This window comes from Lates calcarifer, linkage group LG24 (genome assembly GCF_001640805.2).
Source record: "Lates calcarifer isolate ASB-BC8 linkage group LG24, TLL_Latcal_v3, whole genome shotgun sequence".
NCBI classification, from domain to species: Eukaryota; Metazoa; Chordata; class Actinopteri; family Centropomidae; genus Lates; species Lates calcarifer.
In genome coordinates, this window is record NC_066856.1 from 3,572,029 (window position 1) to 3,598,257 (window position 26,229).

The window sequence follows — 26,229 nt, forward strand, 5'->3', positions numbered from 1 at the left end:
TTCACATCAATAATCTACTGCCAGTTCTTTTATAGCTGTGTTGCAACTTTGTGGTTTGGAATCAGATCCATAAATGACTTCAGCATGTTTCTGAGAGAGAGATTTGCTGTGTATCTGCGTGAGGTCGATGGACTGATGGGGTTAAAACCTTCTCATAATTTCTACATAAACATAAGGGGATTGAAAACTTGATGAAATTTACAGGTTGAGATCCAGATGTGTTATTTGGATGATTAATTGCTTTATGCAGCTTCATCCATAATCCACTGGTTAATGGACTAGACTCTTGAGCATCATTCAAACTGATCTGTTCTCAGCAACAGATTTTAATGATGTGGATGACTGTTCAGATTCATTCAGTGAGGCCCTTACAACTGCCTATACTGTCGGTCCATAAACAAATCCAGTTTCCCACAGCTCAGCCCTGTTTCAATAACAGTTGGTATTTTTCTTGCACCCCTCAGCTTCCAGAAAGAATTCTCCTTCGACGAAAAAGACGACCCAGCCAAAAGCACCAAGGATATAGATGTTAGTCTCTTGGCCAGTCTCCCCAAAGGTGAGTAAGGGTTTTTTAAATTTCTGCCTGCTTGCAGCTGGCCCTCACAATGTCCCTCCCAGGACTCTCCCAGGTTTTTGAAAGTCACTGTTGTGCAACAGCAGCACATTGCCAAGTGGATTCATGTCAAGATTTGTCTAAAACCAGTTTCTCTACAAACACAGTCCTCACATGTTGTACAATATGAACCGACACAGTCTTTATTTTCTCTACAGGGTCCATTTAATACAAAATGTTGGACCTATAAAGAGATATGGTCCTGTAGAGGTTTGTGGGTCTGTCGAGTCCTGGTTAGTGGATGGTTAATATAATGGTTTGATGAGCTGTTGAAGGCCACTTTTGATTAGCTTATAAGTTATGACTAAGTTGTTGCATGGCATAATTTTCTGGGCAATAAGCCAAGATGAGAAGACTGCTGGATCTTGTGCAGCTTCACTAGTGGATAGGTTTATTTCCACCTCTAACATTCCACCACTTCTGGTAATATATATACATGTTTTATTTAATTTTAATTTAATTGAAACATACATTTCTGAATTAAAATGTTTCTATGCCTTTCTGTCAGTGGTCAGAATCCTTTTATTTTAACTTAACAGAAAGACCTCAGATAATAAAGGCTTACAGTAATGCTGTTTTCTCTTTTTTTTATTAGACCAGTGTAGAAAGCATTCATGTAATGTTAGCAGGCTTCTCATTTTTAACAGCGTTCTGGTTAAAACGGACCATATCAATTCACCTGCAGCTAATTAACATTACGAATGTTCTAAAAAAACTTGGTCAAAATTAATTGTAATCTTGTTTGATTGATGTGCTCTCTTCAACCCGATGTCTACATCCGGCCATAGACATAGTGTGCTGACTGTATTTTTGCAGTAACACCAACTAAGTGATGAGTCGTCATGTCAATTTAAAGAGTTGGAATCTCCCAGTTAAATGTTAATGCATCTTACACCAGTAATTTAAACTTAGCAAGTTAATAGTTTTGAATCAGTGCAGTATATTTGTATCATGTAGCTTGTGGAAAATGAGGAGTGCCATGTAAGTAGGCCAAACCAGTTTTTCACTGTCTCTAATACATTTAATACACATTTCATCTCTGCTGCTGCTTATCTCAATATCAGGTTGTGAACATTAATTGGGCTGATGTGCTCTGACTCATATTTTGGGATTGCCTCTGTGTTACTGGCAAAATATTTAAAGAGAGATTAAGGTTATTATAAGATATTGATTTGGCTCTGAATCCAGTACTTTTTATTCTTGGTGTATTACCGGAAAATATATCAAAAAATGATTTTAGCAGCTTATTCAGGATTTGGCTCATCAGAGTAGGAACAATGACAATGGTTTTCTGGATGTTGCCACAACCCCCGAGCACTGAGCAATAGGGAGAAAGGGTCAAAATGGAGTGTGTCAAGTGGAAAATCAAAAAAGTCTTCAACTGGAAAAGAAGTATTCATGGAGATCATGATTATTATTTTTATTATTGTTGTTAGTTGGGTCTTAAGACTGCATGTGTGAAAATGAAAGAAATCTGGGGATGTGGATGTGGAAAGAAGTGAAAATTCCAGACCTCTCCAGCCCCCCTCCTCAAACCTCTGACTGAGGCTCACAGCTACATAAGCCACAACTAGCATAACACACAAATGTCTGACAGAACTCTTGCTGTTTGAGTTTCTTTATGGCTAATGTAGCAAGGTTTGACAAGGAAGAGTGTGTGGAATAAAAAAGATAATATCTCTTGTTCTGCTGCATCGATGTTGTTACAAGACACTGCTCCCAAAACAGATGTTTTTTATTCTATCAAGCTCTAACAGTATTTTGTTGTTTGTTCCCCCCTAAGTCTCTGAATTGAGGAAACGATTTGAAGGCATTACCACAAGCGCAAGTGACTTTGAAATGAACAGGTAAGAAGGTGATGATATGTGTATAAAAGCATTTTGTTAGAATGAGAATGTTGAGGAAGATAGTTTGACTACTTCTTCTTTCCTGTCCATGTGTGTGTGTAGAAAGGAGCGCATCGCTCGGCGGTTGGAGGGCATAGAGGGTGAGGTGCATCCGTCTCTGCTGCCTAGCTTGGTGGCCAACAGGCTTCTAGAGGAGGATACACCGAGATACACCAGGGCCTCTGACCCCTGTGAACCCTGTGGTGGTGAGACATGGACAGACCTGGGTCATTTTCTGTCTCTTTTCTCTGCTTGTATGTGTATAACTGACTTGTGCTCACTCTCTGTTTTCTAGTTCCAGTCCAGCAGTATGGCATAGAGGGATTCGAAAGCCCAGATATGCAGCTCATGGCTCCAGAGCGACAGTCCAGAGCTCGGTGTAGGCCTGACCCTCAGTCCTCCATCCACACAGAGCCAATCCACAGTTCAGGCTCCACCACCAGCGGCCTAGAGCTGGAGTCCAAGGCCGAACGAATCGCCCGCTACAAGGCAGAACGGCGTCGGCAGTTGGCTGAGCGCTATGGTATCTCCTTAGATCAGGAGCCAGACTTGGACCATCCCTCCCGCTACACTCGCACCCGGAAGGAGTCGGAGGGCTCAGAGAGGCGAAACAGAGGGGAGACTGTGGGGGAAGAGGGGAGAGACATCACTCTGACTTCCTTCACCAGCAGCTCCACCACTAGCCCAAGGCCGGGACGCACAGCACCACACCACAGCCACACCGACCCAAGCTACGAGATGGGTCGAAGCAGGGTGGACTCATTCTCAGAGAGGGAGAGGCTGATGAACCTGGAGAATCAGCGCAGGGCTGCTCCTCCTGAACCACCATCCTCATCCTCATACATGGATGTGACATCATTGTCCTCAGCTGCCAGGGTGCCTGCCAGGGACTATCCAGTCACAGGGATGCCACCCAGTTCACCGAAGCTGAGCAGGCATTCTTCCCTCTCCTCACCTAAACATGGTGCCTCTCCTGGAGATCTCTTCATCGAGCAGCAGGCCCACAACATCCTCAACAGACAGGGGTGAGTGGGTTTAATGACCACTTTGTTTTTAATCCTTTTTTATCCACCCAAGTAGTATCTCTCCCTAGTAATCTAAATCTCTCCCTAGTAATCTAAACTTTTAAAAATAGAGTAGATGTTAAGTTGTTTCTGTAAAAACAGTCAGTCTGACCTGCTCTATATTTGATATCTCATTAGCAGACCATTCCCTCCAAGGGTGCAGACCCCAGCTTCCCTTCAAATCCACACACACACGGTACAAGCATGGTTTCCATGTGGGCCGGAACCCTGCTGTATCATTCTCTTTAATAGATGGATTTGCTGTGACAGCGTTATCCATCACACTGACTCTCCCCTCCTCCATCTCTGTCTCTGTCCCTCTTCTCATCCACACATGTCCAGGGTCATCCTATTGGCAGGACTGTGGTTTTTATAGCAGGTCAGACAACCTGAACTCGTTCTGGAACAATCGTTGAGCGCAGACCACTGAGACCTACAGCGGGGCTTGCAAAATACTCAGGCATATTAATACAAAATGTGTGTGTTACGTTTCTGTTCCAGAGGTTTCAGGTTGATTTGTTCAGAATAGCAAATTGTTATACTTTTTAAATTCCAGAAGGAACTCTGACTGGCTGAGTTGTTGCTATTTTGTCAGGACGATGTATTTCCAAGGCTGTTTGGATGAATAAACCATGAGGGATCTGTAGCTGATCCACATTCTCTATTCAAGCAGCTCACCAATGCTGTGAAGTTCAGAGCATGAAGTTCATCCCTAAAAGATGCACATCACACAGATTTTATTACAACCATGCACTCCCTGAGTTATCATTATCCAAATAATTATTACCCAGACAGTCTGTTATTAACATCCATCAAAGTTTGAAGACTTGGTTCAGCTTTGACTTACTGTACTGTATTAGCTGTAGGTTTGCGTGCAGCAACACTGGGGTTTACCAAGTGGACAAAGGGAGAGATCTAATGGTCTGGGGCCGTTGGGCAGTTGCCATGAGGCTCAAGATTGTCTTTGTGGTAGTTATGTTGTGGTAATTTGATTACCTGCCAGTTTGTTTGGTAATACACACCAGTAAAACACAAGAAAACCTGAAATGGGAAACGCCCCTAAAACTAGTTTGAGTGCCTATTAATATTTTATTGGCTGTTATGTTTGCAAGGTGCATATTGACACATTAACTGACTTGCTGCAAACCTGGGACAGGGGAGTGTTCCAGCTTACAGCAACACAGGACAGTTTCTGGGATTTAGGGTGAAATGGACCATGGGGGAATATGTCAGGAGTTTCATATAGAGGCCTACAGTTCATTTTTGCCCCATGGTACCCTATGTTAGTTTGGTCCTGGCACACACACAGCTTCCTGTGCACTGAGAGATTAAACCAAAATTACACTTTACTTTCCCCATCCACATGGTCATTACGGTTTATGTGATCTTCCCATAGTCCAAGTCCAGCTCTAAATTTTTGACCACATGGACTGTACAAGCAGACCTTTACACACTGACGAACTGTGAACACATCAGTGTATGTAGACATCCACTGTAGTACAAACAAACTGCACAGGCATTCACTGAGTTCATCTGCTCATTTATTACCACTGTTCACACTTTGCTGTAGTGATGTTAGTGTCTAATGTCACCTTAACTGCGATGATGGACAGAGCTACACAAATTACAATAAACTGGCAGCATTCAGCAAATGTTTATTATCCTAAAGTACCTGTAAAAGTATTAGTGGTTTATTCTGAAGCAGATAAACTTATTGCTGCTGCAAAATAAGGACTGAGTAGTGCTGATTCTACATCTGACCAGGCCACTGTGCCCTATCTGTCTCTGCTCCTGTCTCCATCGCCCCCTCTCCCCATCCCTCCCTCACCTTTTAAAACTTAGCCAATGTGTGTGTGTCTGTGGTGCAGGAAGGTGTTGTGTTACTAGGCGGCTCAGTGTGACTCCACGTTCAGATCTCTGACCCACAGCTGGGCCTGATCAAGACTAGTGAGGCTAGAGAGGAAAGAAGCAAATAGGAGAGCGTCCCCTTCACCTCTTCTTAGGGTATCTGTGGGCCCTTCAAAATCCTCAGACAAGTCTGACACAAACTGTTAAACGTTAGGACTCAGAGTCGTAAAATGTTGTGAACAGAGGTCAACAGAGGTTTTTAACCAAGGTTCACAAAAAGCTCACAGAAGAGGTCTTTACATGTTGGACCTGACCAAAAATGGACCCATGGAAAATCTGCCTTATCCCAATGTGCATAAGTACATTTTTAAAAAAGAGAGAACCAATCCAAAGGGGACCCTGTGCCTTAACTGTTCAGCTACCAGGCTGTCCATCCTACAGTTGTGATTATGATGTACCACGTGATCAGAGCTGTTGCTCGCTATGCTAAGATCCATTTGGATCCACTTGGCTATTAAACATATCTAATCCCAGATCAGAGGAAGCGGGGAGTATAATTTTATATGTGGTTACATTCCCATCAGATTGAACTTTTTGTCTTATTGGTCCTGGTTACAATAAAAAGACAGTGTTTGATTTATGAAATGCTTTCCTCCTCCTGAAGTTTCCCTCTCCAGTCCTCAAGACATTCTCCTTGATTTTACTGAAGTCTGCCCGTGCCTAATGAAGCAGTTCAGGCTGTTTGTGTTTATTTAGCATTGGAGGACGAGGATGACTCATCTGCCTTTTGGCTCTCAAAGAGTCAGATGGCATTTCCTCTGAAAATCTGCTGCAGTAGATAAGACCTCAGTTAGACAGTCCTGACTACAGAGAACCTTCTCTCTAAATATGGTGATGCATTGATAACATGTTAGAAGTAAGAAGTACAACAAGTACATTTTTGTTTTGTGGCAATTGCTTTTCATTTAACATTTAACAAGACTTTCATTGTTCATATTTTATTTAGTTTTTTTTAATGCGATGCCTGTTCCAAAACCATAATAATGATGAAAAACCTCGCCAGGAAGTTGAACTTGTACTCTTAGTGAGATCCTACTGGTGGCCAAACACATTCTCACTCTGGTCAAACTCAATGTGAAGTCAGTGGTGTGTGTAATGCAGCGGTGTGTCTGTGTGTGTGTGTGTGTGTGTGCGCGCTCCAAGAAAAGAGCTGAATGCTGAATCCAGACTATTACCCACCCACTCAATCACTCACTCTCATGTCTCCTGCTGGGTTTCCATTGGTACAGTGCGAGGGCGATAGTGAGCACTGATTGGTTCCTCCAGACTGATGCTGAGGGCGACACCCACTCCCTCATCAACTGGCCCTCGAGGTACACCCAAGCTGGTTGTGTCTCCCCTCAGTTTCACCTGCCACGTTCCCATTCAGCTCAACTTACCAAAACCCATCAGCCCTTATGAGCAGTGCTTCTTAAACTGTGGGTCAGGACAGGACCAAACACTGTTGCCTTCAAAACGGAGACACTTTCCCTTTTCCAGTAATGTCATCTTTTAGGGTGAAGCTACATTTGCTCAGTTTGGGTCCTGGGCTGATGAGAAGACACAAATGTTTAAGAATCTCTGCTTTTGAGCTTCGAGAGTCAGCTGACATCGCCTCATCCATCATCCTCCTCATCGTCACATGCTCCCTCTGCCTTTGCTTTGGTCCATAACTTCATTTCTCATGCACATGTTGCTGTGTTCAATTTAATCCTCATGTGAAAACAAATGTTTAAAGGAACATGTTCTATTAAACCTACTAATGAAGGTTGTGATGCTCCAATATTACTCTTTTCCTAGAGTAATTCTGACCTTCTATCAGTGACTAAAGGTTTGAGATTATAGTTAGCATCTTCTCTCTTTTTTTCTTCAGTTCTCCTCTGAAACACAATGTGAGTTTTGGTAACAATGCTAAAACTATTACAGTACAGTTGAGATACTTACTGTTAGATTCAGTGTCACTTATATTGATACCTCTGGTGTCCATCATTATAAATACACTCTTTATAACATTAGATTTTGTATCATAATCATCATTTAGATTAATCCAGTGATAACAGTCTGCACATCCACAGTTACATTCCAGGAATTGTGAATAGTTAAGTTATTTAAGTACTCAAGTTTGGTATCCAGGCCCAACATAGAACAGAAACAATCAGCTCCCCACTTCATGTTGAAAGGTGTACACACAAAGATTGATCTAGATCAGAGAAGGAGTGTCTGTTTTCATTAGACCAATAGTCATCTTTATGAGTTTAACAGACTGTATCTGTTTCTGTTGTACACATGTTAACCAGCCCTTTGTTTCCTTGAAGAATCAGAGTTAGGGAGAGGCTTGCCAGGGAGGAGGGCCGCCAGAGGAGCCCAGAGCTGGGAAATGTTACAGAGGCCCCAGTGTACCGCAGACAACAGCACCACACCCAGACTTCTACACGCTACCACACAGACCCACCAGTCCCACCAGTCCCCCACCATCATATCCAGGCTCAGCTCACTCGACCCGGGCAACCGGGAGGACAAGAAGCTGTTGGTTACCCCAGTTACCTCTCCATGGCCTCTGGTCCCACATCCAGAGGGGGGCAGCAGCAGCAGCATCCACAGCGGGCCCCGGAGGAGGAGGCTGAGGAGACAGAGGGTGTGAAGACAGAGGGCCTTCTGAGGAGTAGGAAAGCAGTGCTGCCCTCAGAGATCCGCCGTAGGGAAAGGAGCACTGAGGACCCACGGAGAGGACGGGGGGAAGAGGACCTTGAGTTGTACAAGGTGCAAAGCCTCAACCAGGCAAGGGAGGCTGAGACAGAGGACCTTGCAAGAGAAAGACGCAGAGGCAGGAGGGATGAAACAGAGCACACTTTGCGTCTGCAAGCAGCAGAAAACAGGCACAGAGAGAGAGAAAATGCCTTTTATATCCACAAAGGGGTGGCACCAGCCCACATCCAGCCCAGAGTGGCACAGGCAGGCCCAGGAAGCTCCACCTCCAGCATGGCCTTGGGTCGCTCAGTGTCAGATGTTGGGGATCCACAAGGGCCCAGTCAGAGGAATCTGCAGCATCAGACCCACGACCCCTGGGAGGTCAGACAGGGTGAAGGTTTCAGTAACGGAGAGAGTCACCATGACACCCGGGTGTCTGTTGCCCAACTCAGACATTCCTACATGGAGAGCACCACCACCCCTCCAACCAGCCGCAGGAATGAACTGTAGGTGGCAAAGTAAAACGCTACACTGCTGCTTCTCACTGGCTAGCTGCTGTGGAACTCACACTGACGCTTGTTACATAACATCGCCCGGCTACTGAATGACTAACAAGCAACTAAGTCTGATGTGAAGTTAACATCAAAGCACAATGATTCTACTGCAGTTTCAAATCTGTAGAAATGGCATTCATGCATTAATCACCTAACATCAAGCCTCCTCCTTGTTTTTCTATTTTACTGGCACTGTGACTTGTTTGGTTACTACCTGAGGCCAATGAACGTGTGCATGCTGTAACCTTCAATAAATGTGCATGGCCTTGCTCATATACTTGATTTAAAACCAGGGGTGTGACTGAATAGTCAAACATGTACCTCTGCTTTAAAATAATTCAATTTTTGCTGCCCGTCCCTCTCTATCTCTCCCTTACTACACTGTATTTTCTCTTTCTTTTGGGTACTCTGTCTGTTGGTCCCTCTCCTTGGGTGACCCCTGCAGTGAGGTTGAGGTGGACTCGGTACTCACAGGCTACGAGGCCCCTTGGAGAGGGGAAAGGGACAGGGGGCGCAGGCCCCGGCAATATATCTATCCGGGGGAGAGTAGAAAGACCTCAGAGAGGTTTAGGACACAGCCCATCACTTCTGCTGAGCGCCAGGAGACTGATAGGTACTGCCCTGGACTCAAGAATGCATGGCTAAGAGTGAGGAATGCTGGAAAATGTCCATATGATCATGCATGTCAAAGAAAATCATAACCTAATGTTGATTTTATTACATTTGATGCACATAAGTGTTGATTCTAATCAGGTTTTTTGGTGCACTATACTGATTAATCATAAAGTATCTGTTTACAGTACACTAAATAATATTCTAGTATGTAGTAAGTCCTTAAGTGCATTAATACCATGAGCTGGATCATACTCTACCACAGGGCAATGGGCCTGACAGACACATACACACATGCACCCACTTTCTCCTTGATTGTGCTCCTTGCTCTAACAACATTAGCAACAGGGAAGCTTAAAGGCCAAAGGTCCCTCTGATTGGGCTTTGGCAGTGGTCATCACATGTGACCATACCAAGGAAGCATGAATTGGCCTTTGTTGGTAATCACTCCCTGAGACCATGGAACTGAACAGGCTTCTGTAATTCCGTCTAATTCTCCAACTTAGTCTGCTTTACTAGGCTCTTTCCCTTTTTCATTTCTTCTAACACTCACTGTCACGTTTCCAGCATACCAGGAACGACTGCTTCTCACTGTGTCTCCTCACCTCTTATGTGCCCACAGTTTTCTTGTTCCTGTTCCTGACTACTCACCACTCTTTAATATCGCTGTTGTTGCACAGATATTAGGAGATTTTGCTGACTGTCTTTTTCTTTCTGCACTTTTAAAGGTCCTGTGTGAGTTCAGATTTTGCTTCCACTGAGGGTAAGTAGTTTTTTCTTTCCAAAACAGAAGAATAGAAGTAGAGGCAGAATACAAGTATATTTACTGTTGTATATAGTTGTCAATAGGATTTATTTCACCAACAGATGCTCTACAAACACACGTAGTGTACATCAATAAAAGTAAATCTCATGACCGTACTGTAGCCTCTGTACTCGTGTGTTGGTGAAATAATCTATTAAGCATGGCTTCGCTTTAGTGGAATTATCAGTGTGTTTTTGAAGTTGCTTGGCTGTGACTTCAGTTGCATAGTGTTCAGTGGAACATTTACAACAGTAAAAGTAAGGCAGTTTTTTGGTGGCTAGTGAATCATAGGCAAACTTTAATAATACATTTAGGTTCTTAAAGAGTAAGAATGTCACCAAAAGCTGACTGACTTGTAATCCACAGATACCAGCACAGCTCTCTGAGTAAATAAAATTTCACCAGTCTTTTGTCTTGGGATGGGCTGAGTTGATGAGATCACGGTGATGCGAAAAGCACCCAGTTAAGTTTATTCCATAGTGTTTCGGAGCCGACACATACTATTTTCAACCATTTAGTGGGCCATGCTTTAACTGTATTCAACATTTGCCAGTGAAAACAGCACAATTGATGTGATTATCTGAAGCTTCACAAGTGTAGCCAGCCACAATGATGAAAATGTGACTTTCCAGTGGCTTTATATATCAAAGCTCCAAGAATAGACACGAGGGTGGAGGCCAACTGACTCAAATCTCTTTTTTAAGATCTTATTTTTTTAACAGGAAAACACAACATTTTGAAGTGGAGTTTATAGAGTCATTACTGGTGCTCACAGTAGCATAACAGCACAGCAGCTCCACTGAGGGTAGAACTAGCTCATCTGCTTCTTATAAGCGCACACTCAGCTGGGACGCTCTTTGTACTGACAAGAATTAGAGGGAGCAGAGCTCAGCACAGCGGCGTCAATCAAAGGGAATAGTTGTTTGGTGATGTCATGTCATATGTCTCTGCAGAAAGAGTGTGTGTGCACGCAGCAAAGTCTCTCACACCTGTCTAGCTCTGGATAGTTTCCCCGATGACGCCAGTCATAGGTTTAGTGGTTTATCTTTGCTCCCGGCGATAAAACCAGATGGGGCTGGTGGTGATAATAATGAAGCTAAACACAAGGGGATGTAAAGTACATTACACTTACAAATTGTTGCTTAGAAAAGAAAAAGTCTACTTTTATCACAGTAGATGTAGAATCTGGGAGCACTTTTGCACTTCGACAGTGCCCAAATTGTGTTTCCCACAGTCAAAAGTCAACTCATATTATTGTAAGTGTGATGCAATTGATTTTCCATTAATTTTAGTTTCTTTTTTTGAAGATCAGGTCTTCCCATCAAGCTTTGTATTCTCATACTACACCTGACTTTTTAAAGTTTTCAACTGACTTTAAAATATATATATATATATATATATATATATAATATATATATATATATATAATGTATATATAGTCAATTTCCTTTGACTGTACACAGGCTTTATGATAAGAAAATAAGTTTCCTAAGCCCAGTTAACCCCGGTGACATCATCTGCTATGACATCATGGGGTTATTTTCTCATACTTGTGCTCCTTCACAGTGTCACAGAAGACATCATATAACTTTTTCACAGGCCATAAGTAGTACTCACCATGACAAGTAAACTTATATTTATGTGTAAAATGGTGGAGTTCTCCATTAAAACCCCCGATTGTTTTATTTCCCCTTAAGTAGCTTTAAGGCTGGAAATATCATCTTATTCTGCCTCTGTCTGACAGTATCACACGTGTTCTGTGATGGCTAGTTGTAACATATTACCAAAATTATATCAAGTGAAATACACAAACCCAAGTCTCCATGTTTTTGTCAAATGGAAGTATTCTAGGTATCTTGTACATAATTTATAACACATTTTTTCCAAAATACAGCCTGCCATATTTGTGTCTGTAAAAACTTGGTAATCTTCTTTAGAAGTTACAATAAAGACTTGTGAGGTAGAATAATGTTGGACAGCATGAGTTTGTGATGACTGATCTACTAGGCCACTGCTTGTGAATGTCTGTTAAAATCATTCTGATCATCATTTTTTATGGAGAAGATCATCCAAAATCTTTAATGTCTTCTTCTTTCTCTGCCTCTCTGTAGCTGATGAAGAGAAGCTAGATGAACGGGCCAAGCTGAGCGTAGCAGCCAAACGTTCCCTCTTCAGGGTGAGCTTCAACTATCAGCTGTTTGTCTCGTTTCTACAGATTCTGTGCTGGTTCTGAACACCAAGGAGAAATGTGCTTCCAATCAAGGGTGCAAACTGACACTGTCTGATTTTCCTCTTTGTCCTCTCGTCACTGTGAGGATTTAGAGCCGAGAACTTGTAAATACTCATGATTTAGTTTCATCTCACTGGACCAGACAGAACATTTTAATGGAGAACATTTCACACCACATCTGTGAAGTTGACCCCAAACATGCTTTGTAGTCTTGGTTGCTTGAGATCAATAGATACTGCCAGAGAGGTTTTTTCTTTAGTCACTGTTGCTGCTGATTTCTTGAGCAGTTAATCTACTCCCATAACCAATTCAGTCACTTTCAATGCTAATATTCCCTTATTTATAGTCTGTGAAGCCCATGTCTCAACAACCATTCACTGTTGTCCCAACTCCACACCGAGAGGAAACTCTGCCCCCTAAATTATCCTAAATTATTAGGGTTAAGGTGAGGCAAAATATTCCATTGACCTATGCTGATTTTCCATATTGTTTTCCTCCAGGAACTGGAAAAGAGCATTGATGGTGGAGCTCCTAAGCTACGGTCCAGGAATGCAGCAGTGGACAGGAGACTAAGGCGGACGCAAGACCGATCCAGAACTCAGCCAGTCACCACTGAGGAAGTAGTTATTGCCGCCACGTAAGTTTTTAAAACTTAGTTTTACTCTCTAGAAAGTAAGAAAACAAATGAACTCATCTCCACAATTATTCTTTTAGATTAAGAACACCTAATATGCTTTAAAGGGTCAGTTCACCCAATTTATAAAAGATATGTTTTCTCATTTGCCATATTTGTGTCTTACCATCCACTTTATCTAGAATAACTGATGACAACAATCAATGACAGAGGCAGAAATCTCAGAGTCAGATATCTCTATAAAACAAACCCTATCCACATGGTTACACACTACTAGGAGTGTGAGATAGGACATTTGTGAAATTAAATTTTGGTTTGAGCCACAGTCATCCTTCTCTACACAGATGTATTCACTGTCTACCCTTCAACATGCTCTATACTCCTCTCCATTAGCTTGAACTGTTCTTTTATTCAATCACCTAGTTCATTCCCTCACCTGTGTGTTTTCTCTGCCACCTGTATGTGTGTGTGTGGCTTTATCTCTCTCCTTGACCACTGTAGCGTCCCCTCTCATGTGCCACAAACGGTGACTCCTCACACTGCTGTAGCACACATCCCTAGCCCCACCCTAGTTTGCAGCACTGTCCCACCATACAGGTACACGACGTACGCGTGTGCACGGGTATGAACGCTCACGCCAACCTGCAGTGTGTGACTAACATGTTTATTGGTTGCTGCTCATTCACCACAGCACAGTTTTGTTTTCAGAGTGGTATTCTCACAAGTAGTTTTTAGCCCACAGGATATAAATGGATCTAAGTTCTCAGTAATGTAAAACTGTTTTTGATCTTCTGGTGCCCTCCTGTGTGATTGGAGGAAACTACATGACTGAGTCACTAAATGATTCACAAGACTAGAAGGTTGTTACTTATGTCATGGTTTTATTTGTAGTGGGCATGACTCACACTGCCTGTGTAGCCCTTTTTTGCACTTTGTTTAAAACTTGGGTGTCACACAGCTCCACAATGCTCTGCTATGTAGCATGCCACTTGCTAGCATGCATGAGCTCCCCCCAAGCTTACCAGAAGTCTCCCTTTCTCCTTCCTCTTTGTGTCTTGGGTGTCATCCTCCCCTCAGCCTACAGGCATCCTCACAGCAGAGTGCTGCTGCCAAGGAGCAGGCACGGGAGGCGCGGCTGGTGCAGGACGCACAGGAGACCCAGAGCTCTAAGCCAGTGTCCACAATGGAGGGAAAAGGCCAGAGCAAGAGTCCAGAGTCAGAGTCAGAGTCAGGAGGAGCCTGACCTCTGCACCCTCAGCTTGGCAGAAAAAATGGCGCTGTTCAACCGGCTGGCTCAGCCGCCAACCAGAGTGACCCGCACCAGAGGGGACACACGCCAACGCAGGGCCAACGCTCGCTACCAGACTCAACCTATCACACTGGGAGATATGGAGCAGGTACGGGAGGAGCAGGATAATGTGCAGTTTATCCAGCAGAATAACAGTATTCTCTAACCACATTTTCTTTTTTCCTTTTTTTTTTTTTAAGAAAACACAGGTACAAAAATCATCAAAAGTCAGATTTAAGTTAAATTTATATCACTCAAAATCCAAAATTTGTCTCTTACATTCTTTAAAAAGCATCCTCTGCCTGTAGACCCTAGATGAAGATCAGGAAAAACTTCATAAAGCAAAATAAAACAAAAAAAGAAAAATGCAGCCGGGAAAAATGAGAATCTTCACAAAGAGCAGCAGTGGAGGTATCCCTTTTCCAGGATGGATAGACATGTGATAGGTGCCATATATATATACACCTTTGAACTTTAGGTGGGGACGGAACATTGTGAGTGGTAACTCACAGTAAGGATCTGAAGGGACTGTACTCAGTATACACGACTGTGGAGATTGGAGATGTAAGCTTATACCGACTTCTTTATTTTACTGGTAACCAGTGCAGGGAGGTCAGTGCAGGGATGATTTCACTTGTTGGTACCAGTGAGGAGCCTGGCAGGGGAGACAATGATGACTGACTCCCACATAAAGGGAGTTAAAACAGCTGAGAGCTGAACAGCCAAAAACATGTGACTAAATAATCTCCAGAAGAAAGAGGGGAGTTTAATTTTGCAATATATCTGATGTGAAACAGCTGCTACTAATAGTTTGGTTTTGTTTGTCAGATATAAAGTACATTACATATATTATTATTAAACAAATATTAAGTCTAATAAGCCAAAGAGTTTCAGGCACTTCATCTATTCCATTTATCAAAATGGAAAATACATGAACCAAGTTTTGTAGCATGTGCGTATTTCTGCTCCAGGAGTCCTCAGACATAGACATCAGGGATGAACCGGAGCTCAGTGACAGCCCAGTAGAGCACCTGCAAGTAAGGTTCCTCTGAACAATCACCATGCATTTGCCTGTGACACTGGAGGCTGACACAGCTCGAGCGCCCTGGCTCAGAAATGGCCTTACATTTACTGTGAACATCATGGACATCTCATTTTTGGCCCATGTGTATGTTGTGTGATTTCATTATGAATGTACAGTGCATGGCCTCGCTTCTGATAAAGGTCTGACTCAGCTATTCATCATCCCACAGTGTCAATAAAGAGGCTGTGATGTGTGGATGGATGACGCTAACGGCCATATTTCAGCAAGGCTGAGGGCTTGAAAGACGCTTCTGTGGTGCAAGAGAAGAGAACAAAAGTAGTTCAGCTCTTGTTCACCGCCACATGGAGTGAAAGCAGCTGTTTGTCGTGAGCTCATTCGAAACTAGGAACAGTTTCAGAGAGATGAAAAGAAAAGAAAGAAAAAGAAGTTAAAGGATTCTGCGAGTTTTCTCAACTGTTGTACATTCCATGGATGTTTACTGTTGTTGTTCATTTGTTGCTCAGCAAAAATATAAGGTTTGTTCTTCACATGTTAAAATTTGACATGTATTTGATGCCAAGTAAACGTTATAGGAGAGTGTGTCTTTTTGGCTACAGCTGATTGCATTGTGTGTGTGTGTGTGGGGGGGGGTTGCTGGCATGGCTTTGTGATGTGGGCTGCAACTGATTGGCCAGATAGGCGGCTGCCCTTTGATGCTCAGGAAGTGCAGTGAGTCAGGCAGGCAGTGATTAGTCAGCGTGATTCCCTTTATTTTGTGTGCGTGGGCACTTTGTCCGGCCTGTTTCTCAGCCTCTGTGGCAAACTGACCCACTTCTTTCTTTATCTGTCTCTTTCTGCCTCTCTGTTACATAGCTTCAAAATGGTACAGGCTCTCGGTTCGGACACCTCCCCTCTTCATCGTCCTCCTCTGCGCTGAGAGCAGGAGGCACCGTATCCACTGACCATGCTGGAGACATCCACATAACCAGAGCACCTGCCCAGGTCGAAAACCTCCCTCCCAGTTCTGACAGGTCCCTACCCCCTCGCCATCCAGACGACCAGGCCTGGAGGTCCCAGGACCACCAGAGGTACCGAAACCTACCCCAGAGAGAGGACGGAGCTGATCTGGGAGGAGGGAAAAGGAAGCTGCCCTCTCCTGAGGGAGCGGTCAGGCAGGCTGCTCTGCCCCAGCCCCAGACTGGAAGAGAGAGGAGTGGGGAGGTGGAAGAGGTGGAGGAGGTGGAGCAGCAGCTGTCCAGAGGGAGGGGAGAGGGGGCCGTGCAGAGCTCAGAGAGCCACATGCTTCTGGAGAGGCAGGAGCAGAGGGGTTATCTGAGGGGGGAAGGACACTACCCTGACAGCCAGAGGAGCAGGGCCATCGGTGGAGGTAGGAAGCAGAGAGGGGAAAGCATATTTGAACTTTTTATGCTTCCTTTATATTACAGAACTACTCCTTTGTTGTTGGAGAGTTTTAGCCTTTTTTTTCCTTTCTATATCCACTATGACAACACCAGGCTTTGACACAAGAGAAAATAACACCAGTCAGTTTTTTTCTCTGTGTACAGATGTAGTCGCTGGTGAAAGTCATTGCAGTCCTGTATGTATTTTTAATATAAATTTTTCAAATAAATACTATACTTTTGCTTTATGTACAAGAAGAGATGTTGAAAAATGTATTTTATCCACAAAAGTGTATCAAGAATTTTTTATAAGTGGCTGTGGGTTTAACTGAATCCATTTTAAAAACAACAAAAGTGATTTTTCCAGGAGAATGAGGCAGGCTTTAAATATTTAAAGAGCAAATTATACGACTAAATAAACTCTGGTATCACTTTCAGTCAACAGCCATTTCTCACTCAGCTTCATTTCCTGTGTCTGAGAAGTTTACATTCAGGTTGTGGTTTTCAGGTTTCCTTTTTGACTGAGCAGCAGTGACTTTGAACCAGACGTGTCGATTGTATCAGAGAACACTGAAATCAGTTTCATCGCACACCGAAGAAAATCTGCCATCATCTGTTGGTGGAGTGAGGACACAGTGGTAGGGCAGTATGTGTGCACAGACAAAGATCAGGCAGTAGTGCATCGACAAGAGAGTACCAGTGTTTTTTATAAAACAGCGATGGGTTATTTGATTATGGCTGTGACAGGATGTTTAAAGCTGTGAAAAGTGTCTGCGCTGCTTCTCACCAGCCGATGAAAGCCTCTTGGTAAGCATGAAATATGTTCACTCCCACGCTAGATTTGCTGCTGAGTTTGCACTGTGAGAGGGATGACTGTACTTTTATGTGAACCCCTGTAGTCATGGAATTTTTGGAATACTGTGTATCCTAGACAGTTTGACAGTTGATAAATAGATCATTTCCAGAATGCATTTTAAAAACTCTTTGTCTTCTTCTAAGTCATTGCTAAGCATACCATCCAGCCCACCATGGAAACCTTGTTAGCATCTATGTAGCTGCTGTCAAGTTATTGATTCTACTCAACCCTTTGTGTGCGCTTGTCTGCTTGTGCTCGCAGAGCTGCTGGAGTCTGCTGTGGTAACATCCAGAGCAGCATCTGGTTCACCCGGGACGGTGTGTCAGCCTCCAGCAGCAGATCCACACACTGACGACAGCGGACACATAACCAGCCTGGTTCAGCCTGAGCAGGAAGACGAAGTGAGCGACATGATGGCCAGACACATGTCCATCAAAGAGAGGTGAGACCGATCAACTGTTAATTGTTTTTGGCTTGAGGTGGGTGGAGCTTTTCCAAGTAGTTTCCAAGAACTTCTCATTTAATCTAAATGCTATTCACATCAGCTTGACTTAAAAAAGATACTCACGCAAATATATCCAACAAAACTAAGGCTGAAGGAAGAGAAAAATCCCTTTCATTCTTTGCTCAAATGTGGGTTAGATGGAGGCAGAAAATGAGATCATGAGGACAAAACAGAGTGAGTTAGTGGGTTATTGGAGTTTTTTATTTTCAGCCACTGCTAGGCTATGGAATAAAACATCAGGATATAGAATAGATGGAATGGACATTTACATTCACACTGAAGCTCTTGAATGCTACTTAACTTTAGTACATGAGGATACAAAAGCTAATTTGATGACTCAGGTCGATATCTTCATGAGATAATCCTGTATGCCCTCATTAGAGAAAAATAGTGAAGCACTTTTTAACACCATGAATCAAGCTTCCTGCTGTAGGTTGGCACTTCAGATCAGTCATAGTCATTATATATTTCTGACAGAAAGAAGTACAAAGTTTAAGTAATTATACTGTTTGTACTCCGCTTTACTGTAGCTCATTGCTAATGCTGGTTATGTACAGTGTTTTTGTTACTGACCACAAATCCCAAAGACCAAAACCAGCAGTGTGTTGGTTCATCTCTCAGTACTTGCCCACCTCCCTGACCTGTCTCCTTTCAGCACCAAGCTTAATGTTTCCACTGAAGACACAAATAGAAAACCTATCACTAATATATGTATTTGTGTTTGAAAAAAGGTGAATTCATTTCCCAAACCAGCTGAACTCTGTAGTTTTTAGCAAACATTAATCAAACAGGAGGAAATAGTGCATTTGTTGGGGACTGTTTTCAGCTGTGGATTAATACACATTTGTTGCACAGGTGAGTATTTCCAGCAGCAGGGTGTGCGCTCATGGTGAAGCCCAGTACAGGATTCCCCAACACATGAAACAATTACATAAGTCCAGTTATGTCACACTGTGTGAGCAGGCACAGTCTTCTGGTCTGGACTGACACACGGGGCAGCGTTCACACTCTAAATTGATTGATGACATAATGGGATTACATTTAAACTGGTGTTAAAGTGTGTGTTGTTCTCTGTTCCAGTCTGCTTGTCGTACTCTACATCACATCTCATGCGTTTTTCTTCACTCTAGGTTGTCTTTGAGTCTTTCCCAATTTCAAAGCATGGGAGTCAGGATCTGTATCCCAGTTACCGCTGGTGACATCTATTCAGTGTTACTCTCAGTCTGTTTTTGACATTGTGAAGAAGCCCCTGGGGCAGAACAGGACTTTCCCTCACTGGGTCACAGAGGGGTGGTTGTATGAAGGGCAGAGGGCGCTGCCAACACCCTGACCCCTCCCCTGTGGGTCTTGTCTGCTCCCCATTTAGGAGGCTCAATAACTGAACCTCTGTTCTTGTCACACCATAGTATACTTCAGTTTGTGATTCTATAGGCATCCATGTGCATTATATGTAATCCCAGTTTTTCACGCCTCCTTATTTAAAAGACTGCAAGTCCAAAAAGTGATTTTGTACCACTGTTTGTCATATAGCCCACTTCCCTCATTGTTTTGTTGAAATGTACTTTTGCTAAAATAAAACCCAGCACCTTTTCTGTCCTTGTTTAAACCAAAGCTTACCTTTGTCGCAGCTCCAGTAACACTGACTGCCGTCTCTAAGTGATGTTTATGTCTAATTGTACTTTAGCTGTCCCAGTCTGTTTATCTGGATCCAATATAGCTTCCTCCAGAGCTATATAGTATTTCTAACTGTGCCTGCTAAATGACACACTGGATGCCTCTGTTTAGTATTTATCTTTTCTGCAAACTGTTCTGTAGATGAGACTATAGAGTGTGTGGGAACACCCCTGTTTTTTGTCAGCTGCAGTGTTGTGACAGCAAGGCTGAGGGTTTACTGCATGCTAACATTATGCAGTAGACTGTATGTCTTCATTTCACGCACTGTTCTATCTGCTTAATGTACAGACATGAGATCATTTCGGTTTCCTTAATTAAGTGAGTTTCATACCTGTTCTAGTGTAACAACAACGATAAATACTGAAATGTTGTTACAGTGGTGTGGTGTTAAGATAGAACCCATGAAAAATATGGTTTGCAAAGATAAGATTTTCAATGTGCCATCGTGGTAAATATAAAGTTGTGGTTGTTAAAAGATTTTCAACAACAATTATACAACACTATGTTGATAATACTTAATGATTTTATTGTTTTCAACTAAATCATAAGTAACTTATTTTGGGGTAGTTTTTACCCACATTTTTGGTCCTGAGTCATGTGAATCAGGTTTTGAGTCAAGTCCAACAGTGTCTCTGTAACACACTGCATCTCACACCGTCTTGCTTAAACACACTGAATGTTTTTTTCCTCTTAACTTTTCCCCACATTCTGCCCTCTCTCTCCCCAGGGTTGCCTTGTTGAAGAAGAGCGGTGAGGAGGACTGGAGGAATAGGATCAATAAGAAGCAGGATGCGGTGAGGGTTGCCGTGGGCGAGCAGCACGCTCAGCTCTGGGAGGTGGAGCAGAGCCTCCAGAAGAAGGTAACCATCTGACCTGCACACTCACTCCTGACCCAACACAACAGACACGCCTGAGACAGCCAGTCTGTCTGTGACTGTTATGTCTGTCATGTCTGTTGCATTGTGTTTTTATATGCAGTCATGGCTATGCTGCGTTCGTGTCATGTTAAAAGGATGGTAGAGAGTCCTACTACAACTTCTTCCTACTTATTAGAAGCAATCAAATTGTGCTTCAAATTCCCATTATGGTATCTTCAAACAAGTTCAAACACATAAAGATCTCCAGGGAACAGCTTTCAACTGTCACTTCAGTACATAATGCCCGTGAGACTTGAATGCAGCACTAATAAAGTGGCAGCAACGTGCCACTTATGTTTCAGTGATTTGATTTGATCCACAGTGTCACATCATGACAGCAAGTATTTCCTGTATTGGCCTCTGAAATCAGGCTCTTCATTAGACAGAGCTTTGAGGATGTTTTTAATCTTCTTTCACTGACATATAACTGTGAAGTTAAAGACGTGTGAGAGAGCTGACAGCCATTAAATAATCAGTTCTGCAGAGTAAACGTAAGAATGTAGGATATCTCTAAACAGAGAGGTTGTGTATTGTCCATGTTTGTGTCTTTTGATCTCTTTGACTCTTTCTTCTCTTCTGTCTCATAAACTGCAGTTGCATGTTTTTGTGCTTGAACTGTATCAGTAGTTCATATACATTTTACATTATTATACATTATACATTTCAGTCCTGACAATAGTTTACAGTAGTATCTGGATCATTTACACATTATATCATAGTGCACACTGTTTTTATTCTATAGATACAGAAATGAATGACTGCCAATATTTAAGAGAATAATTCAGTCATTTGAAACTGAGTTTTCTAATTATGTGCATATGGCATACAACATTAAAAAATAAGAGTAAATTTTTCAAAAATAAAATAAATTAGTTACGATTCAAAATATATGATTATTGCCAAAATGATGGCAAACAATTTCCAGCGTAGCAGTGCAGTATAAATAATGAAATACAATGTGAAATGGATTTTCTGTGTTCAAATTGGCTAATAATATGCAGCCTAAACTTGAAAATGAAACCACAGACTGTATGAATAATGAAGATGGACTTTTTCATAATCCAGTCTTCTTTTGTGAAATCAACCATTTTAATTTTCATTATAGACAAGTGTCATTCATCCATGAAAGTTGTACATCATGCAAACTCTGGTGGAAAATTCATTTAAATTCAATGAAATTGTTTCATTTTAATAGTAGCAACCAAAGACTGCCATACATATTGTACAAGCTTAATACAATTAAACAAAAACTTAAGTTTATTTGTTACAGTTGTTTTGATCAGAGTTGATCAGGATTAGAGTACATACAGCTGAATCTGAAAGCCCAATTTTGCCTAAATTCCACAAATATTGAAATGCAAAGTCTATTTTTTCTCAGAGAAAGGTGACTTTGCATTTTTAAAACAACAACTGTCTGATTAACTGTTAGGAGTCAGTGACTGTAATGACTAACTGTCTGGTGTGATGTAGCCTCTGTATTTTATCATGCCTGGCTTCAACCTTTCTCTCCAGTGAACTGCATGTTACATGTAACCTTTCATTTTTCTGTTTGCCTTTTGTCTCTGTTTGCATGTCCTTTACCTTTAAAAGAAAATAAACATCATTTCATCCTCTGCATGTTGAGTGCATTTCTGTGTCAACCTCCTCTGTGTGTTTTTGAAGGGAGGGGTGGGGTGGGAGTGGGACGGTACATGTACCTCTCTGTTTAGACATATTCATAACAGCTACTCTCTACGGCTGTTTTTGTTTCCTGCTGCTTATCAGGGTTTGTTCAGCTCGGCGCAGCAGCTCTGTCTGTACACAGTCTGATTTCAGGTTTTCAGTTCATTTCAGGTCAGGAAGAGCCTTGTCTGGATTTTTTTCTACAAAACACATGATGTTTTAATCAAATCAGGAAATCTAAATACTTTTTTGATCAAGTTCAAGAGAGGTCAAGGGTGAGGCCAGCTGATGTTGTTCATCTTGTTTCCATCCCCCTATTCATCAGAGCCAGTGGACACAATTAAATCAGGTTCCTGTTGTAAATCAAAGAAGAGCTTCACTAAAGATGAGGCAGATACAAAACTGAGCAGAGTCAAACAAAAGTCAACAACAGAGTACCTGATTGTTTCAAACAAGGACATGGTTTTTGATGGAAGTCACACCACATATAATGTAGTAATAATATAATATAGTCTTCACATTTTCCACAAAAGAAAGTATGTAGCTGTTTAAAGGGCCTTAAAATGAAAGGATCAGCTCAGAAAGATCAAAGATGTTTTCATGTGATTTGGCTGCGGTATTATTTTCGGGACAACACAACCTTCAGAAAACATGTCCCTTCTCACCTGCGGTTGCTTGTCTGTAGGACGATGAAGCACTGATGATGATCGATGAGTTTGCTGTGTCCGACCAGCTATGGGTAAGGCCAGTGTGCAAGGCCAGAATCTCACACACACACACACACACACACTGCGGTGGTGTTTATTAAGTGCATTTAAATTGGATTAGTGATCTAAATTTTACATCCTTAACTGAATTTCCTGGCTGCTAACACGCTGTCCTGATAAATACACCACTGCTGTTTGTGAGTGTGTGAATGTGTGTGTACATGTGGTGGTATTGGTGGTGGTTCTCTGTGTGGGTGTTTTCCCTTTATATTCATGGTGAAGGTGTTGTACTTATGGTGTGTGCTTCTCTAATTCACCCCAGCTGTGCCCCAGCTCATTGGCTGTCAGAGTTGTGACTGTATCGAGGATTTCTCTCACAGTCTCACACACTGTGGATGTGTTTTCTGTGTGTGTTTTTATGAGTGTTTCAAGTTTTACATTTGGTTCTAAAATCAAACCATTATTTGTCTCTAATCAACATAACGTTACTGAAGATGTTCATTGGTATTTTGAACTGTGTATGAAAGCTAGAGTACGACTGTGATCATCCCTCTTCTAAAACCATGCAAAGACCTTTAATTCAGTTTGGCACACCTCTCTGCTCTTCTTCCTACTTCCTCTCCGTTCCTACCACAGCTCTGTAGTTACCACTGAGGTCATGTCCATTGTAATATTTCCATGAATGCAGGCGTGTAATAAGATGAATGAGCTAAATTAGTTAATAGAGAGTAGGTGGTGAACATAGTGGAGCATTTAGCAGCTAAATAGCCAGTTCTCAGGAGGCTTACATTTATCAGGTGGCCGGAAACATGACTCAGAATGAAGGATAATGTTGCTAGGTAACTAATTGCTAAAACATTTGCCATTTTGTTGCCCACAAGTGGACAAAAAGTAATGTGAGCAAGGTACAGGAGGTTTTAAACATTTAGACCATAACTGTAATGTTATGTCAGTAAGGTTTGGATTAAATAACTTTAACAGTGAAACAGAAGAATAAAATGTTTTTATTATAATAATAAAGGTTTGGAATTTGTAAGATAAATTTAAAAAAAAAAGGTTAAAACTGAAGCAGAACAGGCTAGAATATCTTGACTAATATGGGTCATGCTCCAAAAGCAATAAATGCTACACTTTCAATAATGAAACTCAATAGTGTCTTTCATTAGACCCTCGCTGCCTCATAAACACACACATCTCTCAAACTCCACACCCTCAGTCTGTAACAGACTTTCTGTTAAAAATCTGATATCTGAGATAACCTCAGTGATATTGTTAAAGGTTATTTCTTCAGACTTGACAAAGGCTCTTGTTTTCACAGCTGTTTTCACTCTAAACATTACTAGTAAACTGAGCTTCATGTTTAAAATTAGTGGAGTGACCCTTTAAAAAAACTGAACAATCTTGGGGTTTCTCTGTGGCAGTGTTTTCCCCATGACCTCAGTATTCCTAAAATCCTACCCATGAATCTACAGCTGCTGTACTCTTGGTGATGGTGTGTGTGTTTCCTCCACCTGTGGCCTTTATAGGAGCCAGTCTTTGCCTCTACTTTCTCTCCTGAGCCTCCTTTCCATACCTCTTCCCCTGATGAGTCAGCCAGTCAGGTATGAAGTTGCACCAGGTCTTTCTGCCTGAATCGCTTGCTCCCCCCCCCGTCACTAAGCTCTAAAATACACAAATCACAAACCACATTTTTTTGACTGGCAGCTTAATTATTAGATTTTAACTCACTCCTTGAGAGAGAGAATCAAGGCTTATCAAAGTTCAGCCATTCCTGTGTGATTGATAGTTTCATCACAAATACTACACTATATTTGAGTCCTCCTACTCTTTCAGTCGCAGCCGTGCTGGCATGGCTATTTTGGCCAGAACACAATATGATCACTAGTGCTCTGCAGCCCTTCACAGCTACCTCGCCGCCCTGTTGATGCCACCAAATATTCATTCCCGGCCCAAAGCTTCATCACTTCATCATTGCCTGTGACACAGCATGGCAGCCCCTGCAGCTTCTAGCTATCTTATTTCTTTCATCCTGATCTCATAACCCTCATCCTTTCTTACTTTCCTCATCCCCTCCTCTGGTTGTGAAGGCCACCAGATCTCCCAGACCCGTGCAGGTGGATGAGAGACACCCCTGGAGACGGAAGGTGACTCACCCAGCTGTGTCAATACTGTATACTCTTGAAAAACCCCACCACCACCTACTCCCTAGTGGCAGCCTTGGCACATACACTGAGTAAAGTGTCTCAAACTTTACACCAAATGAGTCACAGTAATGTTGGTTACTAAAAGATATTGTTTGCTGTTGTCCCTTCTGTTCATTTTAACTACACAAGAGACACTAAAATGTGTCTAAAGGTCAGTTACAAGGAGCAATATCTGCCCTCACAGTCGTGTGCATCCAGCAGCAGAGATGTTGGCAAAAGGCTTGTTTCCAATGTGAGCCAAGGATTAATGTGCTTCATGTTTATTAGTATTAGTAACCTCCCTTTGGTATCCTTGTTTTCCTCCTTTGTCTGTTTGTGATTGTGGCCCGCTGTTAAAGGAAAATTCCACATTTTAACACTTTGACACTGTTAAAAACAGCCAGTGGGATTAGAAGATGCAGCACTGGTTCCTTTTAGTTTGAGTTCAACTCAAATCTGAAACATCAGCCGTCATATTTTGGTTCATACATTTAAGATATCTTCCATTACTTACTCACAAAGCGGTTCCTGGAATGCATCAAACATCACGAATTGAGTCTATATTACAATGTACAGGTACCCTAGGGTGGACTACTCCTTTAACTACTCCTTTAACTCTCTGTCCGTCCAAAGTATTCAGCGTAAGTGACTGCAGCTTCTCTTCACTGTGTTCTTAGAGAATAGCTGAGGCTGAGATGGAGAGCCAGAGGATTGAGGCTCACATGTCCATCCAGGAGAGGAAACAGCTGATAGTGGCCCAAGAAGAGGCCTGGAAGACCACAGGCCACGGAGCTGCCAACGACTCCACCCAGTTCACTGTGGCTGCACGCATGGTGAAGAAAGGTTAGAGGGCATACTGAACACACATACTGTCTCTGTAATTCTCTGTCTCCATCTCTTGGAAGCGTATGCACTCACGCTGAAATGCATTCAGTCTTTCCACCACAGAGAGGTAATTCCATAGCACAGTCCCAGATCCCTGCCCTGAATCCTCCAAAGCCCCCTTCTCAATGAGCAGCTTGGGGGAAATGATTCTCCTT

General features: G+C 42.4%; 1 protein-coding gene across 1 annotated transcript in view; it reads left to right on the forward strand.

The window, feature by feature from the left end:
- Positions 1-26,229, forward strand: part of svila (supervillin a) — a 45,964-nt gene that overhangs the window by 5,916 nt on the left and 13,819 nt on the right. The window contains exons 3-19 of the mRNA XM_051066952.1: positions 465-556; positions 2,397-2,460; positions 2,563-2,705; positions 2,795-3,524; positions 10,033-10,067; positions 12,221-12,285; positions 12,840-12,976; positions 14,051-14,164; positions 14,199-14,370; positions 15,233-15,298; positions 16,159-16,672; positions 17,803-17,983; positions 20,448-20,580; positions 22,985-23,038; positions 24,533-24,607; positions 25,094-25,150; positions 25,867-26,032. Coding sequence (XP_050922909.1) covers positions 465-556; positions 2,397-2,460; positions 2,563-2,705; positions 2,795-3,524; positions 10,033-10,067; positions 12,221-12,285; positions 12,840-12,976; positions 14,051-14,164; positions 14,199-14,370; positions 15,233-15,298; positions 16,159-16,672; positions 17,803-17,983; positions 20,448-20,580; positions 22,985-23,038; positions 24,533-24,607; positions 25,094-25,150; positions 25,867-26,032 — 2,798 coding nt within the window. The remainder of the gene's footprint in view (positions 1-464; positions 557-2,396; positions 2,461-2,562; positions 2,706-2,794; positions 3,525-10,032; positions 10,068-12,220; positions 12,286-12,839; positions 12,977-14,050; positions 14,165-14,198; positions 14,371-15,232; positions 15,299-16,158; positions 16,673-17,802; positions 17,984-20,447; positions 20,581-22,984; positions 23,039-24,532; positions 24,608-25,093; positions 25,151-25,866; positions 26,033-26,229) is intronic.